The sequence below is a fragment of the Oncorhynchus kisutch genome, unplaced genomic scaffold (assembly GCF_002021735.2).
Source record: "Oncorhynchus kisutch isolate 150728-3 unplaced genomic scaffold, Okis_V2 scaffold835, whole genome shotgun sequence".
Taxonomy (NCBI): Eukaryota; Metazoa; Chordata; class Actinopteri; order Salmoniformes; family Salmonidae; genus Oncorhynchus; species Oncorhynchus kisutch.
In genome coordinates, this window is record NW_022262780.1 from 34,089 (window position 1) to 51,588 (window position 17,500).

Sequence of the window (17,500 nt, forward strand, 5' to 3'; positions counted from 1 at the left end):
CTCATCCCCTCCCCTTCTCCCTCTCTCTCCCTATCCCTCTCCCTCTCATCCCTTCCCCTTCTCCCTCTCTCTCCCTCCCCTTCTTCCCCCTCCACAGCTACACACACACACACACACACATGCACACATGCACACACACAGACACATAAAGACAACCAGACTGGTGTGTGGTTCCCACCACGTCTAGTTTAGACCAGGTAGTGCAGCCTTGGTTAGGGGCTATAAGACAGACAGACACACATCACAGTCCACCACTACCCACTCTTCAGGATGAAGGTATGACTTAACTATTAACACTGATATGATATGTACCATATCCATGCAAAGTAAATGGATAATTCAAAACATTTTATTCTACTGTTTTAAAAGTCTGAATGTTATGTGAGGTTATGTGTGGATCTAATGTTGTCTGAATGTTATGTGAGGTTATGTGTGGATCTAAAGTTGTCTGAATGTTATGTGAGGTTATGTGTGGATCTAATGTTGTCTGAATGTTATGTGAGGTTATGTGTGGATCTAAAGTTGTCTGAATTTAATGTGAGGTTATGTGTGGATCTAAAGTTATCTGAATGTTATGTGAGATTATGTGTGGATCTAAAGTTGTCTGAATGCTATGTGAGGTTATGTGTGGATCTAATGTTGTCTGAATGTTATGTGAGGTTATGTGTGGATCTAAAGTTGTCTGAATGTTATGTGAGGTTATGTGTGGATCTAAAGTTGTCTGAATGTTATGTGAGGTTATGTGTGGATCTAAAGTTGTCTGAATGTTATGTGAGGTTATGTGTGGATCTAATGTTGTCTGAATGTTATGTGAGGTTATGTGTGGATCTAAAGTTGTCTGAATGTTATGTGAGGTTATGTGTGGATCTAAAGTTGTCTGAATGTTATGTGAGGTTATGTGTGGATCTAAAGTTGTCTGAATTTAATGTGAGGTTATGTGTGGATCTAAAGTTATCTGAATGTTATGTGAGATTATGTGTGGATCTAAAGTTGTCTGAATGCTATGTGAGGTTATGTGTGGATCTAATGTTGTCTGAATGTTATGTGAGGTTATGTGTGGATCTAAAGTTGTCTGAATGTTATGTGAGGTTATGTGTGGATCTAAAGTTGTCTGAATGTTATGTGAGGTTATGTGTGGATCTAAAGTTGTCTGAATGTTATGTGAGGTTATGTGTGGATCTAAAGTTATCTGAATGTTATGTGAGATTATGTGTGGATCTAAAGTTGTCTGAATGCTATGTGAGGTTATGTGTGGATCTAAAGTTGTCTGAATGTTATGTGAGGTTATGTGTGGATCTAAAGTTGTCTGAATGTTATGTGAGGTTATGTGTGGATCTAAAGTTGTCTGAATGTTATGTGAGGTTATGTGTGGATCTAAAGTTGTCTGAATGTTATGTGAGGTTATGTGTGGATCTAAAGTTGTCTGAATTTAATGTGAGGTTATGTGTGGATCTAAAGTTATCTGAATGTTATGTGAGATTATGTGTGGATCTAAAGTTGTCTGAATGTTATGTGAGGTTATGTGTGGATCTAAAGTTGTCTGAATTTAATGTGAGGTTATGTGTGGATCTAAAGTTATCTGAATGTTATGTGAGATTATGTGTGGATCTAAAGTTGTCTGAATGCTATGTGAGGTTATGTGTGGATCTAATGTTGTCTGAATGTTATGTGAGGTTATGTGTGGATCTAAAGTTGTCTGAATGTTATGTGAGGTTATGTGTGGATCTAAAGTTGTCTGAATGTTATGTGAGGTTATGTGTGGATCTAAAGTTGTCTGAATGTTATGTGAGGTTATGTGTGGATCTAATGTTGTCTGAATGTTATGTGAGGTTATGTGTGGATCTAAAGTTGTCTGAATGTTATGTGAGGTTATGTGTGGATCTAAAGTTGTCTGAATGTTATGTGAGGTTATGTGTGGATCTAAAGTTGTCTGAATTTAATGTGAGGTTATGTGTGGATCTAAAGTTATCTGAATGTTATGTGAGATTATGTGTGGATCTAAAGTTGTCTGAATGCTATGTGAGGTTATGTGTGGCTCTAAAGTTATCTGAATGTTATGTGAGATTATGTGTGGCTCTAAAGTTATCTGAATGTTATGTGAGGTTATGTGTGGATCTAAAGTTGTCTGAATGTTATGTGAGGTTATGTGTGGATCTAATGTTGTCTGAATGTTATGTGAGGTTATGTGTGGATCTAAAGTTGTCTGAATGTTATGTGAGATTATGTGTGTATGTATCTCTACTCTGGGTTGTTTTGCTGCATGTACTATACTGATAGCATTGAACAGTGATGTAAATGTTGATTTAATGTTTTTTTTTAATGTTGTTTGAATGTTGTGTGAACGTTGTGTGCATGATTTCCCTGTCTCTGTATCCCAGGTCTTTTTGCTCCTGTCTCTGCTGGCTCCTGTAGCCGTCCTCTCTCAGTTCTACCTCCCTCTAGACTGTGATGAACTCTATCAATATGACAACACCAAACCCAGTGGGGTGTACACCATCTACCCTGGGGGTCCCACCACCCCCTTACACGTCTACTGTGACATGAACACGGAGGGAGGGAGGTGGACTGTGAGTAGAGACCTTTGTAGATCATCTGTGATGTTTATGATGTGTTTGTTGTGCAAAATGCATGATAATATTATCACTGTCTCCCTCCTTGTCTTTCTCTCCGTGTCGCTCTCCCTTCACTTATCAATTACATTTTTCGTTGTCATGGCTTCGTTGTCATGGAAACATATGTTTACATTGCCAAAGCAAGTGAAGTAGATAACAAACAAAAGTGTAATAAACAATAAAAAAATGTACAGTAAACCTTACACTTACAAAAGTTCCAAAAGAATAAAGATGTTTAAAATGTGATATTATGTCTATATACAGTGTTGTAATGATGTGCAAATAGTTCAAGTTCATAAGGGAAAATAAATCCACATAAATATAGGTTGTATTTGCAATGGTGTTTGTTCTTCACTGGTTGCCCTTTTCTTGTGGCAACAGGTCACAAATTGTGCTGCTGTGACGGCACATTGTGGTATTTCACCCAGTAGATATGGGAGTTTATCAAAATTAGATTTGTTTCAGAATTCTTTGTGGATCTGTGTAATCTGAGGGAAATATGTGTCTCTAATATGTGTCCCTTATCTTTATCCCCTATGTCCCTAACTCCCTCTCCCTTCCATCTCTGTCCTCCTCTGCTTATCTTTCTCCTTCTCTCTCTCTCTCTCTCTCTCGCTCTCTCTCCCCCCCCCCCCCTCTCTCTCTCTCTCTCAGGTGTTCCAGAGGAGAATGGATGGAACAGAGAACTTCTTCAGACCCTGGGAAACCTACAAATCTGGCTTTGGGAACGTGGCTGGAGAATACTGGCTTGGTGAGTACTCCTTCCAAAGGGAAGGGACTAGGAGCTAGAGGAAGGGGCTAGGGGCTATGGAAGGGGCTATGAGCTAGAGGAAGGGGCTAGGAGCTATGGAAGGGGCTAGGAGCTAGAGGAAGGGGCTAGGGGCTATGGAAGGGGCTAGGAGCTAGAGGAAGGGGCTAGGAGCTATGGAAGGGGCTAGGAGCTATGGAAGGGGCTAAGAGCTAGAGGAAGGGGCTAGAAGCTATGGAAGGGGCTAGGAGCTAGAGGAAGGGGCTAGGGGCTATGGAAGGGGCTATGAGCTAGAGGAAGGGGCTAGGAGCTATGGAAGGGGCTAGGAGCTATGGAAGGGGCTAGGAGCTAGAGGAATGGGCTAGGAGCTAGAGGAAGGGGCTAGGAGCTAGAGGAAGGGGCTAGGAGCTATGGAAGGGGCTATGTGCTAGAGGAAGGGGCTAGGATCTAAAGGAATGGGCTAGGAGCTAAAGGAAGGGGCTATGAGCTAGAGGAAGGGGCTATGAGCTAGAGGAAAGGGCTATGAGCTAGAGGAAGGGGCTAGGAGCTAGAGGAAGGGGCTAGGAGCTATGGAAGGGGCTAGGAGCTATGGAAGGGGCTATAAGCTAGAGGAAGGGGCTAGGAGCTATAGAAGGGGCTAGGAGCTATGGAAGGGGCTATGAGCTAGAGGAAGGGGCTACGAGCTAGAGGAAGGGGCTAGGAGCTAGGGGAAGGGGCTAGGAGCTAGAGGAAGGGGCTAGGAGCTCGAGGAAGGTGCATGGAGCTATGGAAGAGGCTATGAGCTAGAGGAAGGGACTAGGAGCTATGGAAGGGGCTATGAGCTAGAGGAAGGGGTTATGAGCTAGGGGAAGAGGCTAGGAGCTAGGGGAAGGGGCTATGAGCTAGAGAAAGGGGCTAGGAGCTATGGGAAGGGGCTATGAGCTAGAGGAAGAGTATATGACCTAGAGGAAGGGGCTACAAGCTAGAGGAAGGGGCTAGGAGCTATGGAAGGGGCTAGGAGCTAGAGGAAGAGGCTATGAGCTATGGAAGAGGCTATGAGCTAGAGGAAGAGGCTATGAGCTAGAGGAAGGGGCTATGAGCTAGAGGAAGGGGCTAGGAGCTAGAGGAAGGGGCTAGGAGCTATGGGAAGGGGCTAGGAGCTAGGGGAAGAGGCTAGAAACTAGGGGAAGGGGCTATAAGCTAGAGAAAGGGGCTAGGAGCTAGAGGAAGAGGCTAGGAGCTATGGAAGGGGCTATGAGCTATGGGAAGGGGCTATGAGCTAGAGGAAGGGGCTAGGAGCTAGAGGAAGGGGCTAGGAGCTATGGGAAGGGGCTAGGAGCTATGGGAAGGGACTAGGAGCTAGAGGAAGGGGCTAGGATCTATGGGAAGGGGCTAGGAGCTAGAGGAATGGGCAAGGAGATAAAGGTAGTGGCTAGGGTCTAGGGGAAGGGGCTAAGAGTTAAAGGATGGTGTTAGGAGCTAAATGAAAGGGGATAGGATGTAAGGAAAGGGCTGAAATGTGACAGGACCTTTATGCTTTCTGTTCTTGTAAGGTCTGGACAACATCTTCCTCCTGACGATGAGGAAGAAGAATGAGCTGAGAGTGGACATGGAGGACTTTGAGGGAGGGAAAGTTTCTGCTAAATACACGTCCTTCTCCATTGATCCTGAGAACTACGGATACACACTGAGACTGGGCAGTTATGTAGACGGAGGGGCAGGTAATACTTCATCAGCTTTAACATCATCGTCACCTATGGTGTCACATCATAACTCTTCTCTTATGTGTGTGTTGTGGTGATTCGTTTCTGTATCATCAAAGGAGGAGAGACAAACGTATCACATAAGTCAGAGTTATACTTTAAATCTTTATTCACGTATTAATAAGGGAGCAGGTCAGTACAACACACGCAAATGAAGTGAATCGATTGAGTGCTCTGCGATAACGATGGCTGGTCGACGTCCCAACCTGTAGGTGATTTGTTGAGAGCCCCGACACAAAGGATACAAAGATCTTTTATAGCAAAGATACACCCTCTTAGTCTACCTTACAAATAACAGATGTGTGTAATGGGTCACAAGGTGAAATAAATTAATAAGACAGTAGACAGTATCTGCTGTAAAGACTGTTCTCATTGTGTAGAAAACATGGTCCCCAAAACAAAGTTCCTCTCATCATCATCCATACCGGAGCCATCTCCATCCTGGTACCTCCCGGCACACAAACACCAAGTCATTCTATGGAATGCGGCTCAGAGAGAGAGAGGACAAGACCATCATCAATCAGTAGCTGGAGTTCCATCTCAGCAGCTCTACTGACCATCATCAATCAGTAGCTGGAGTTCCATCTCAGCAGCTCTACTGACCATCATCAATCAGTAGCTGGAGTTCCATCTCAGCAGCTCTACTGACCATCATCAATCAGTAGCTGGAGTTCCATCTCAGAAGCTCTACTGACCATCATCAATCAGTAGCTGGAGTTCCATCTCAGAAGCTCCTCTCAGTTCAGACACAATAGAGTTCTAAGAACCCTATTTTGTTTCATAAAACAACCATTTCATGCAGTAACAGTATTATAAAATAATCTTGTAATTTCTCCACGATAGTGTTTAGTTCCTAAAGGGCGCTACAAATCAAATCAAATCAAGTGTCAAATTAAATCAAATTGTGTTAGTCACATGCGCCGAATACAACAGGCGTAGTAGACCTTACAGTGAAATACTTACTTACAAGCCCCTAACCAAGAATGCAGTTTTAAAAAATATGCAGTAAAATAACAATAGCGAGACTATATACAGGGGTACCGGTACAGAGTCAATGTTAGTTGAGGTAATTTAATTTTTCTATTTTTTATTTCACCTTTATTTAACCAGGTAAGCTAGTGGAGAACAAGTTCTCATTTACAACTGCGACCTGGCCAAGATAAAGCAAAGCAGTGTGACACAAACAACAACACAGTTACACACGGAATAAACAAGCGTACAGTCAATAACACAATAGAAAAAAAAGTCTAGAAACAGTGTGTGCAAATGGCGGAAGAAAGGCAATGAATAGGCCCTAGTAGCAAAGTAATTACAACTTGGAGTGATAGATGAGCCGATGATGATGTGCAAGTAGAAATACTGGGGTGCAAAAGAGCAGAAAAGTAAATAAAAACAATATGGGGATGCGGTAGGTAGATTGGTTGGGCTATTTACAGATGGGATATGTACAGCTGCAGCGATCGGTAAGCTGCTCAGATAGCTGATGTTTAAAGTTAGTGAGGGAAATATAAGTCTCAAGGTTCAACGATTTTTGCAATTCGTTCCAGCAGAGAACTGGAAGGAAAGGCAGCCAAAGGGGTGTTGGCTTTGGGACCAATGAGAAATACCTGCTAAAGCTCCGATGAGGCAGAGCTTTACCTAGCATAGACTTATAGGTGACCTGGAGCTAGTGGTATATATATATATATATGACCAGTGAGAAATACCTGCTGAAGCTCCGATGAGGCGGAGCTTTACCTAGCATAGACTTATAGGTGACCTGGAGCCAGTGGTATATATATATATATATATATATGACCAGTGAGATATACCTGCTGGAGCGCGTGCTATGGGTGGGTGTTGTTATCGTCACCAGTGAACTGAGATAAGGCTGAGCTTTACCTAGCATAGACTTATAGATGACCTGGAGCCAGTGGTATATATATATATATATATATATATATATATATATATATATATATATATATATATATATATATATATATGACCAGTGAGATATACCTGCTAAAGCTCCGATGAGGCGGAGCTTTACCTAGCATAGACTTATAGATGACCTGGAGCCAGTGGTATATATATATATATATATGACCAGTGAGAAATACCTGCTGGAGCTCCGATGAGGCGGAGCTTTACCTAGCATAGACTTATAGGTGACCTGGAGCCAGTGGTATATATATATATATATATATATATATATATGACCAGTGAGATATACCTGCTAAAGCTCCGATGAGGCGGAGCTTTACCTAGCATAGACTTATAGATGACCTGGAGCCAGTGGTATATATATATATATATATATGACCAGTGAGATATACCTGCTAAAGCTCCGATGAGGCGGGGCTTTACCTAGCATAGACTTATAGATGACCTGGAGCCAGTGGTATATATATATATGACCAGTGAGATATACCTGCTGGAGCGCGTGCTATGGGTGGGTGTTGTTATCGTGACCAGTGAACTGAGATAAGGCTGAGCTTTACCTAGCATAGACTTATAGATGACCTGGAGCCAGTGGTATATATATATATATATATATATATATATATATATATATATATGACCAGTGAGATATACCTGCTGGAGCGCGTGCTATGGGTGGGTGTTGTTATCGTGACCAGTGAACTGAGATAAGGCTGAGCTTTACCTAGCATAGACTTATAGGTGACCTGGAGCCAGTGGGTCTGGCGACGAATATGTAGCGAGGGCCAGCCGACTAGAGCATACAAGTTGCAGTGGTGGGTGGTATAAGGGGCTTTAGTGACAAAACGGATGGCACTGTGATAGACTGCATCCAGTTTGCTGAGTAGAGTATTGGAAGCTATTTTATAAATGACATCGCCGAAGTCGAGGATCGGTAGGATAGTCAGTTTTACGAGGGTATGTTTGGCGGCGTGAGTGAAGGAGGCTTTGTTGTGAAATAGGAAGCCAATTCTAGATTCCATTTTGGATTGGAGATGTTTAATATGAGTCTGGAAGGAGAGTTTACAGTCTAACCAGACACCTAGGTATTTGTAGTTGTCCACATATTCTAAGTCAGAACCGTCCAGAGTAGTGATGCTAGTCAGGCGGGCTGGTGTGGGCAGCGAATGGCTGAAAAGCATGCATTTGGTTTTACTAGCGTTTAAGAGCAGTTTTAAATTGAGGTAATATGTACATGTAGGTAGAGTTATTAAAGTGACTATGCATAGATAATAACAGAGAGTAGCAGCGTCATAAAAGGGCGGAGCAATGCAGATAATCTGGGTAGCCATTTGATTAGCTGTTCAGGAGTTTTATGGCTTGGGGGTTGAAGCTGTTTAGAAGCCTCTTGGACATAGACTCGGCGCTCCAGTACCGCTTGCCGTGCATTAGTAGAGAGAACAGTCTAGGGTGGCTGGAGTCTTTGACAGTTTTTAGGGCCTTCCTCTGACATACCAGGCAGTGATGCAATGATCTCAATGGTGAAGCTGTAGAACCTTTTGAGGATCTTCCCAAAACATTGCTTCCTGTTGAACACGGAATGAGGAAGAGCTTGGTTTTGTTTGTTTGGAAAGTTTGTAGTTTGAAAGTGTATTGGTAAGTTTTTGGTAGCTACCTAGCTTCTTAGTTTAGATCCCGCGACGCATCAGTTGCTGGGACTGCTTGTCTCTTTCCAGTGGCCCTGCCAACCAAGGAAGGGTCTGAAGAGCTATTTGGCATCACAGCTAGCCTAGCTGCTAGCTAGCTGCATATCAAGCTAGCGAGGTTTTCTTGAACGCAGCCCATGACGCGGTTAGCCATTGTGTCTGGGACCGGGGATTGTCTCGAGGGACAATCAAGGTGGAACAACATGGTTGTGGAGGGAATTGCAGAATCTCCACATGAGACCTGGACGGAGTCTGAGGACAAAGTGAGGTAAATGATGGGGGCAACGGTACCGGACGGCAGGCAGGCTCATAGTCAGGGTAGACAGAGGTCACTAATCCAGATGGGGGCAATGGTACCGGACGGCAGGCAGGCTCATAGTCAGGGTAGACAGAGGTCACTAATCCAAATGGGGGCAACGGTACCGGACGGCAGGCAGGCTCATAGTCAGGGTAGACAGAGATCACTAATCCAGATGGAGGCAACGGTGGACGGCAGGCAGGCTCATAGTCAGGGTAGACAGAGGTCACTAATCCAGATGGGGGCAATGGTACCGGACGGCAGGCAGGCTCATAGTCAGGGTAGACAGAGGTCACTAATCCAGATGGGGGCAACGGTACCGGACGGCAGGCAGGCTCATAGTCAGGGTAGACAGAGGTCACTAATCCAGATGGGGGCAACGGTACCGGCCGGCAGGCAGGCTCATAGTCAGGGTAGACAGAGGTCACTAATCCAGATGGGGGCAACAGTACCGGCCGGCAGGCAGGCTCATAGTCAGGGTAGACAGAGGTCACTAATCCAGATGGGGGCAACGGTACCGGCCGGCAGGCAGGCTCATAGTCAGGGTAGACAGAGGTCACTAATCCAGATGGGGGGAACGGTACCGGCCGGCAGGCAGGCTCATAGTCAGGGTAAACAGAGGTCACTAATCCAGATGGGGGCAACGGTACCGGCCGGCAGGCAGGCTCATAGTCAGGGTAGACAGAGGTCACTAATCCAGATGGGGGCAACGGTACCGGACGGCAGGCAGGCTCATAGTCAGGGTAGACAGAGGTCACTAATCCAGATGGGGGCAACGGTACCGGACGGCAGGCAGGCTCATAGTCAGGGTAGACAGAGGTCACTAATCCAGATGGGGGCAATGGTACCGGACGGCAGGCAGTCTCATATTCAGGGTAGACAGAGGTCACTAATCCAGATGGGGGCAACGGTACCGGACGGCAGGCAGGCTCATAGTCAGGGTAGACAGAGGTCACTAATCCAGATGGGGGCAACGGTACCGGACGGCAGGCAGGCTCATAGTCAGGGTAGACAGAGGTCACTAATCCAGATGGGGGCAACGGTACCGGACGGCAGGCAGGCTCATAGTCAGGGTAGACAGAGGTCACTAATCCAGAGGGGGGCAAAGGTACAGGTCAGCAGGCAGGGTCAGGGGCAGGCAGAGTGGTAGGCTGGCGGCCTCGGAGTCAGGACAGGCAAGGGTCAAAACAAGGAGGGCGAGAAAAGAGACTGGAAAACGCTGGTGGACTTGACAAACAAGACTAACTGGCAACAGACAAACAGAGAACACAGGTATAAATACACAGGGGATAATGGGGAGGATGGGCAACACCTGGAGGTGGGTGGAGACACAAACACAGGTGAAACAGATACGGGCGTGACCGTATCGGCGTGAACAGATAGGGCTCATCTCATATGTATATACTGTATTCTATACTATCTATTGTATCTCAGTCTATGCCGCTCTGACGTTGCTTGTCCTTATATTTACATATTCTTAATTCCATTCCTTAACTTAGATTTGTGTGTATTCGGTATTTGTTGTGAAATTGTTAGATTTTACTTATTAGATATTGCTGCACTGTCGGAACTAGAAGCACAAGCATTTCGCTACACTCGCAATAACATCTGCTAAACACGTGTACGTGACAAATTACAATTTGATTTGATTTGATTTGGGTTACCATTGGAAAATATGGCCTTCTCATGCACTGATTGTCATGGATCAACATTCTCCCAATTCACCCTATAATTATTGTGGCCACCAATATGCTCACACATTCCCAGTTGTCCAGGCAAACTAACCATGCGCTCTGCCTTCTCTCCTATGCGAGCAGCCTTGCGCACCTAAAACCAAGAACAATTCAATAGAACACATTTTTGACTGATTGTCAGTGTTTTATCATCGGAGGGACATAAAAAAAACGCTCTGAAAAGTATCCAAACGATATAGCTCCTTATCAGGGTAGCCTGGTGGTTAGAGGCAGGGTAGCCTGGTGGTTAGAGGCAGGGTAGCCTGGTGGTTAGAGGCAGGGTAGCCTGGTGGTTAGAGGCAGGGTAGCCTACTGGTTAGAGGCAGGGTAGCCTGGTGGTTAGAGGCAGGGTAGCCTGGTGGTTAGAGGCAGGGTAGCCTAGTGGTTAGAGGCAGGGTAGCCTACTGGTTAGAGGCAGGGTAGCCTGGTGGTTAGAGGCAGGGTAGCCTAGTGGTTAGAGGCAGGGTAGCCTAGTGGTTAGAGGCAGGGTAGCCTGGTGGTTAGAGGCAGGGTAGCCTGGTGGTTAGAGGCAGGGTAGCCTAGTGGTTAGAGGCAGGGTAGCCTGGTGGTTAGAGGCAGGGTAGCCTGGTGGTTAGAGGCAGGGTAGCCTACTGGTTAGAGGCAGGGTAGCCTAGTGGTTAGAGGCAAGGTAGCCTGGTGGTTAGAGGCAAGGTAGCCTAGTGGTTAGAGGCAGGGTAGCCTACTGGTTAGAGGCAGGGTAGCCTACTGGTTAGAGGCAGGGTAGCCTACTGGTTAGAGGCAGGGTAGCCTGGTGGTTAGAGGCAGGGTAGCCTACTGGTTAGAGGCAGGGTAGCCTAGTGGTTAGAGGCAGGGTAGCCTAGTGGTTAGAGGCAGGGTAGCCTACTGGTTAGAGGCAGGGTAGCCTAGTGGTTAGAGGCAGGGTAGCCTAGTGGTTAGAGGCAGGGTAGCCTGGTGGTTAGAGGCAGGGTAGCCTAGTGGTTAGAGGCAGGGTAGCCTAGTGGTTAGAGGCAAGGTAGCCTAGTGGTTAGAGGCAGGGTAGCCTAGTGGTTAGAGGCAGGGTAGCCTAGTGGTTAGAGGCAAGGTAGCCTAGTGGTTAGAGGCAGGGTAGCCTAGTGGTTAGAGGCAAGGTAGCCTAGTGGTTAGAGGCAGGGTAGCCTAGTGGTTAGAGGCAGGGTAGCCTAGTGGTTAGAGGCAGGGTAGCCTAGTGGTTAGAGGCAGGGTAGCCTAGTGGTTAGAGGCAGGGTAGCCTACTGGTTAGAGGCAGGGTAGCCTACTGGTTAGAGGCAGGGTAGCCTAGTGGTTAGAGGCAGGGTAGCCTGGTGGTTAGAGGCAGGGTAGCCTACTGGTTAGAGGCAGGGTAGCCTAGTGGTTAGAGGCAGGGTAGCCTACTGGTTAGAGGCAGGGTAGCCTAGTGGTTAGAGGCAGGGTAGCCTAGTGGTTAGAGGCAGGGTAGCCTAGTGGTTAGAGGCAGGGTAGCCTAGTGGTTAGAGGCAGGGTAGCCTAGTGGTTAGAGGCAGGGTAGCCTAGTGGTTAGAGGCAGGGTAGCCTAGTGGTTAGAGGCAGGGTAGCCTAGTGGTTAGAGGCAGGGTAGCCTAGTGGTTAGAGGCAGGGTAGCCTACTGGTTAGAGGCAGGGTAGCCTACTGGTTAGAGGCAGGGTAGCCTAGTGGTTAGAGGCAGGGTAGCCTAGTGGTTAGAGGCAGGGTAGCCTAGTGGTTAGAGGCAGGGTAGCCTAGTGGTTAGAGGCAGGGTAGCCTAGTGGTTAGAGGCAGGGTAGCCTACTGGTTAGAGGCAGGGTAGCCTAGTGGTTAGAGGCAGGGTAGCCTACTGGTTAGAGGCAGGGTAGCCTACTGGTTAGAGGCAGGGTAGCCTACTGGTTAGAGGCAGGGTAGCCTACTGGTTAGAGGCAGGGTAGCCTACTGGTTAGAGGCAGGGTAGCCTACTGGTTAGAGGCAGGGTAGCCTAGTGGTTAGAGGCAGGGTAGCCTACTGGTTAGAGGCAGGGTAGCCTAGTGGTTAGAGGCAGGGTAGCCTACTGGTTAGAGGCAGGGTAGCCTAGTGGTTAGAGGCAAGGTAGCCTAGTGGTTAGAGGCAAGGTAGCCTAGTGGTTAGAGGCAGGGTAGCCTACTGGTTAGAGGCAGGGTAGCCTAGTGGTTAGAGCATTGGACTAGTAACCAGGAGGTTGCAAGTTCAAACCCCTGAGCTGACAAGGTACAAATCTGTTGTTCTGCCCCTGAACATGGCACTGTTCCTAGACCCTCGTTTTTTGTCGTGTGAAACCTCTGTTCACTTGACTTGATTTACCATTATAATTATCGTCCTTGGTGTGGATGGCCCTTTAGTCCAGTCAATAAGCTCCCAAAAAATAACATCTTGTTTCATTTGGAATAGAAGCATGCAAATTGGCACATCTGTATATTTTTTTAACCTCAACAAAACATGATATACAGTTGAAGTCGGGGGTTTTACGTACACCTTAGCCAAAAACATTTAAATGCAGTTTTCACCATTTCTGACATTTAATCCAAATAAACATTTCCTGTCTTAGGTCAGTTAGGATCACCCCTTTATTTTAAGAATGTTAAATGTCAGAATAATAGTAGAGAGAAAGATTTATTTCAGCTTGTATTTCTTTCATCAAATTCCCAGTGAGTCAGAAGTTTACGTACACTAAATTAGTATTTGGTAGCTTTGCCTTTAAATGGTTTCAACTTGGGTCAAACGTTTTGGGTAGACTTCCACAAGCTTCCCACAATACGTTGGGTGAATTTTGGCCCATTCCTCCAGACAGAGCTGGTGGAACTGAGTCAGGTTTGTAGGCCTCCTTGCTCGCACACGCTTTTTCAGTTCTGCCCACAAATAATCTATAGGATTGAGAACAGGGCTTTCTGATGGCCACTCCAATACCTTGAATATGAATATGAGATGAGTAATACATAGACTAAGATAGAGTAGATAGTATATGAATAGCATAACTGTTTCATTTTATTTGGTCTTCCACATTACCAGGCTACTATACTATTGTCTGTTGGTGCCTGTACGCATGCTAACCCTAACTCCCTGTACGCCCCACATCAGGGAACTTCTTTAGCTAATATGAAGTTTTTTTGGCAGCACTGGAAAGGGGTAGACTACTCTCTGAAAAGCATTTCCTTTAAGATCAGGGCTGTCTCTGATGCTGTGGCTGTTCAGGAGCAGGAGTAACATACCTGACTCTATCAGTCCTGACCTAATGTCACCATCTCTAAATGACTCCACAAATACAATGTGGAGGAGGGGGCACCAGAGCTAGCCAGTCACTACATTATCACTGTAACACTAACACCTAGAGAACAATATGGTCACTACATTATCACTGTAACACTAACACCTAGAGAACAATATGGTCACTACATAATCACTATAACACTAACACCTAGAGAACAATGCAGTCACTACATTATCACTATTACACTAACACCTAGAGATCAATACGGTCACTACATTATCACTGTAACACTGACACCTAGAGAACAATATGGTCACTACATTATCACTGTAACACTAACACCTAGAGAACAATACGGTCACTACATTACACTGACACCTAGAAAACAATATGGTCACTACATTATCACTATTACACTGACACCTAGAGGACAATACAGTCACTACATTACACTAACACCTAGAGAACAATATGGTCACTACATCATCACTATAACACTAACACCTAGAGAACAATACGGTCACTACATTACACTAACACCTAGAGAACAATATGGTCACTACATTATCACTGTAACACTGACACCTAGAGAACAATATGGTCACTACATTATCACTGTAACACTGACACATAGAGAACAATATGGTCACTACATTATCACTGTAACACTAACACCTAGAGAACAGTACGGTCACTACATTATCACTGTAACACTGACACCTAGAGAACAATATGGTCACTACATTATCACTGTAACACTGACACCTAGAGAACAATATGGTCACTACATTACACTAACACCTAGAGAACAATATGGTCATTACATTATCACTATTACACTGACACCTAGAGAACAATATGGTCACTACATTATCACTATTACACTGGCACCTAGAGAACAATACGGTCACCACATTATCACTATTACACTGACACCTAGAGAACAATATGGTCATTACATTATCACTATTACACTGGCACCTAGAGAACAATATGGTAACTACATTATCACTATTACACTAACACCTAGAGAACAATACGGACACCACATTATCACTGTAACACTGACACCTAGAGAACAATATGGTCACTACAATATCACTATTACACTAGCACCTAGAGAACAATACGGTCACCACATTATCACTATTACACTGACACCTAGAGAACAATATGGTCACTACATTACACTAACACCTAGAGAACAATATGGTCATTACATTATCACTATTACACTAACACCTAGAGAACAATACGGTCACCACATTATCGCTATTACACTGACACCTAGAGAACAATATGGTCACTACATTATCACTAACACCTAGAGAACAATATGGTCATTACATTATCACTATTACACTGGCACCTAGAGAACAATATGGTCACTACAATATCACTATTACACTAGCACCTAGAGAACAATACGGTCACCACATTATCACTATTACACTGACACCTAGAGAACAATATGGTCACTACATTACACTAACTCCTAGAGAACAATATGGTCATTACATTATCACTATTACACTAACACCTAGAGAACAATATGGTCATTACATTATCACTATTACACTGACACCTAGAGAACAATATGGTCACTACATCATCACTATTACACTGGCACCTAGAGAACAATATGGTCACTACATTATCACTATTACACTAGCACCTAGAGAACAATACGGTCACCACATTATCACTATTACACTGACACCTAGAGAACAATATGGTCACTACATTATCACTATTACACTAACACCTAGAGAACAATACGGTCACAGCATTATCACTATTACACTGGCACCTAGAGAACAATATGGTCACTACATTATCACTATTACACTAACACCTAGAGAACAATACGGTCACCACATTATCACTATTACACTAACACCTAGAGAACAATATGGTCACTACATTATCACTATTACACTAACACCTAGAGAACAATATGGTCACTACATCATCACTATTACACTGGCACCTAGAGAACAATATGGTCACTACATTATCACTATTACACTGACACCTAGGGAACAATATGGTCACTACATTATCACTATTACACTAACACCTAGAGAACAATACGGTCACAACATTATCACTATTACACTGGCACCTAGAGAACAATATGGTCACTACATTATCACTATTACACTAACACCTAGAGAACAATACGGTCACCACATTATCACTATTACACTAACACCTAGAGAACAATATGGTCACTACATTATCACTATTACACTAACACCTAGAGAAAAAATATGGTCAATGTTATAGCAGCACGATGGGCTCGCTATCTCTTATATGGTCACTATATCATCACTATTGTTATCATCTTGGATGTTAAAGTAGCGTTTCATGTTATAGCAGCACGATGGGCTCTCTGTCTCTTATATGGTCACTATATCATCACTATTGTTATCATCTTGGATGTTAAAGTAGTGTTTCATGTTATAGCAGCACGATGGGCTCTCTGTCTCTTATATGGTCATGATATCATCACTATTGTTATCATCTTGGATGTTAAAGTAGTGTTTCATGTTATAGCAGCACGATGGGCTCTCTATCTCTTATATGGTCACTACAGCATCACTATTATTATCATCTTGGATGTTAAAGTAGTGTTTCATGTTATAGCAGCACGATGGGCTCTCTGTCTCTTATATGGTCACTATATCATCACTATTGTTATCATCTTGGATGTTAAAGTAGTGTTTCATGTTATAGCAGCACGATGGGCTCTCTGTCTCTTATATGGTCATGATATCATCACTATTGTTATCATCTTGGATGTTAAAGTAGTGTTTCATGTTATAGCAGCACGATGGGCTCTCTATCTCTTATATGGTCACTACAGCATCACTATTATTATCATCTTGGATGTTAAAGTAGTGTTTCATGTTATAGCAGCACGATGGGCTCTCTATCTCTTATATGGTCACTACAGCATCACTATTATTATCATCTTGGATGTTAAAGTAGCATTTCATGTTATAGCAGCACGATGGGCTCTCTGTCTCTTATATGGTCACTACAGCATCACTATTGTTATCATCTTGGATGTTAAAGTGGTGTTTCATGTTATTGCAGCATGATGGGCTCTCTGTCTCTTATATGGTCACTATATCATCACTATTGTTATCATCTTGGATGTTAAAGTGGTGTTTCATGTTATAGCAGCACGATGGGCTCTCTGTCTCTTATATGGTCACTATATCATCACTATTGTTATCATCTTGGATGTTAAAGTAGCGTTTCATGTTATAGCAGCATGATGGGCTCTCTGTCTCTTATATGGTCACTACATCATCACTACAACACTGACACCTAGAGAACAATATGGTCACTATATCATCACTATTGTTATCATCTTGGATGTTAAAGTAGCGTTTCATGTTATAGCAGCACGATGGGCTCTCTGTCTCTTGATTCCACTGTTACTTGACTCAAATAATAATTAAAGCATTTCAAAGACAAATTGACTGCATTCTGTCTTTTTATTTACTGCATGTATTTATTTATTAGAATCAGTCAGATTGGATGGCTGAACGTGTCAAAAG

At 44.2% G+C, this 17,500-nt stretch overlaps 1 protein-coding gene across 1 annotated transcript; it reads left to right on the plus strand.

The window, feature by feature from the left end:
* The first annotated feature begins 270 nt into the window (after positions 1-270).
* LOC109885430 (microfibril-associated glycoprotein 4-like) lies at positions 271-14,409 on the plus strand. Its single transcript, XM_031816607.1, has 5 exons — positions 271-276; positions 2,379-2,567; positions 3,267-3,363; positions 4,893-5,098; positions 13,730-14,409. Exons 1-5 carry the CDS (start codon positions 271-273, stop codon positions 13,922-13,924), a joined length of 693 nt encoding a protein of 230 aa, XP_031672467.1. The 3' UTR covers positions 13,925-14,409.
* Positions 14,410-17,500: the final 3,091 nt, after the last annotated feature.

What these genes read in the sequence shown, in the direction of transcription:
- LOC109885430 (XM_031816607.1), top strand. An exon ending in GGCTGGAGAATACTGGCTTG is followed by an intron (nt 3,364 to 4,892) that starts GTGAGTACTCCT and finishes TGTTCTTGTAAG; the next exon opens with GTCTGGACAACATCTTCCTC. An exon ending in TAACATCATCGTCACCTATG is followed by an intron (nt 5,099 to 13,729) that starts GTGTCACATCAT and finishes CCACATTACCAG; the next exon opens with GCTACTATACTATTGTCTGT.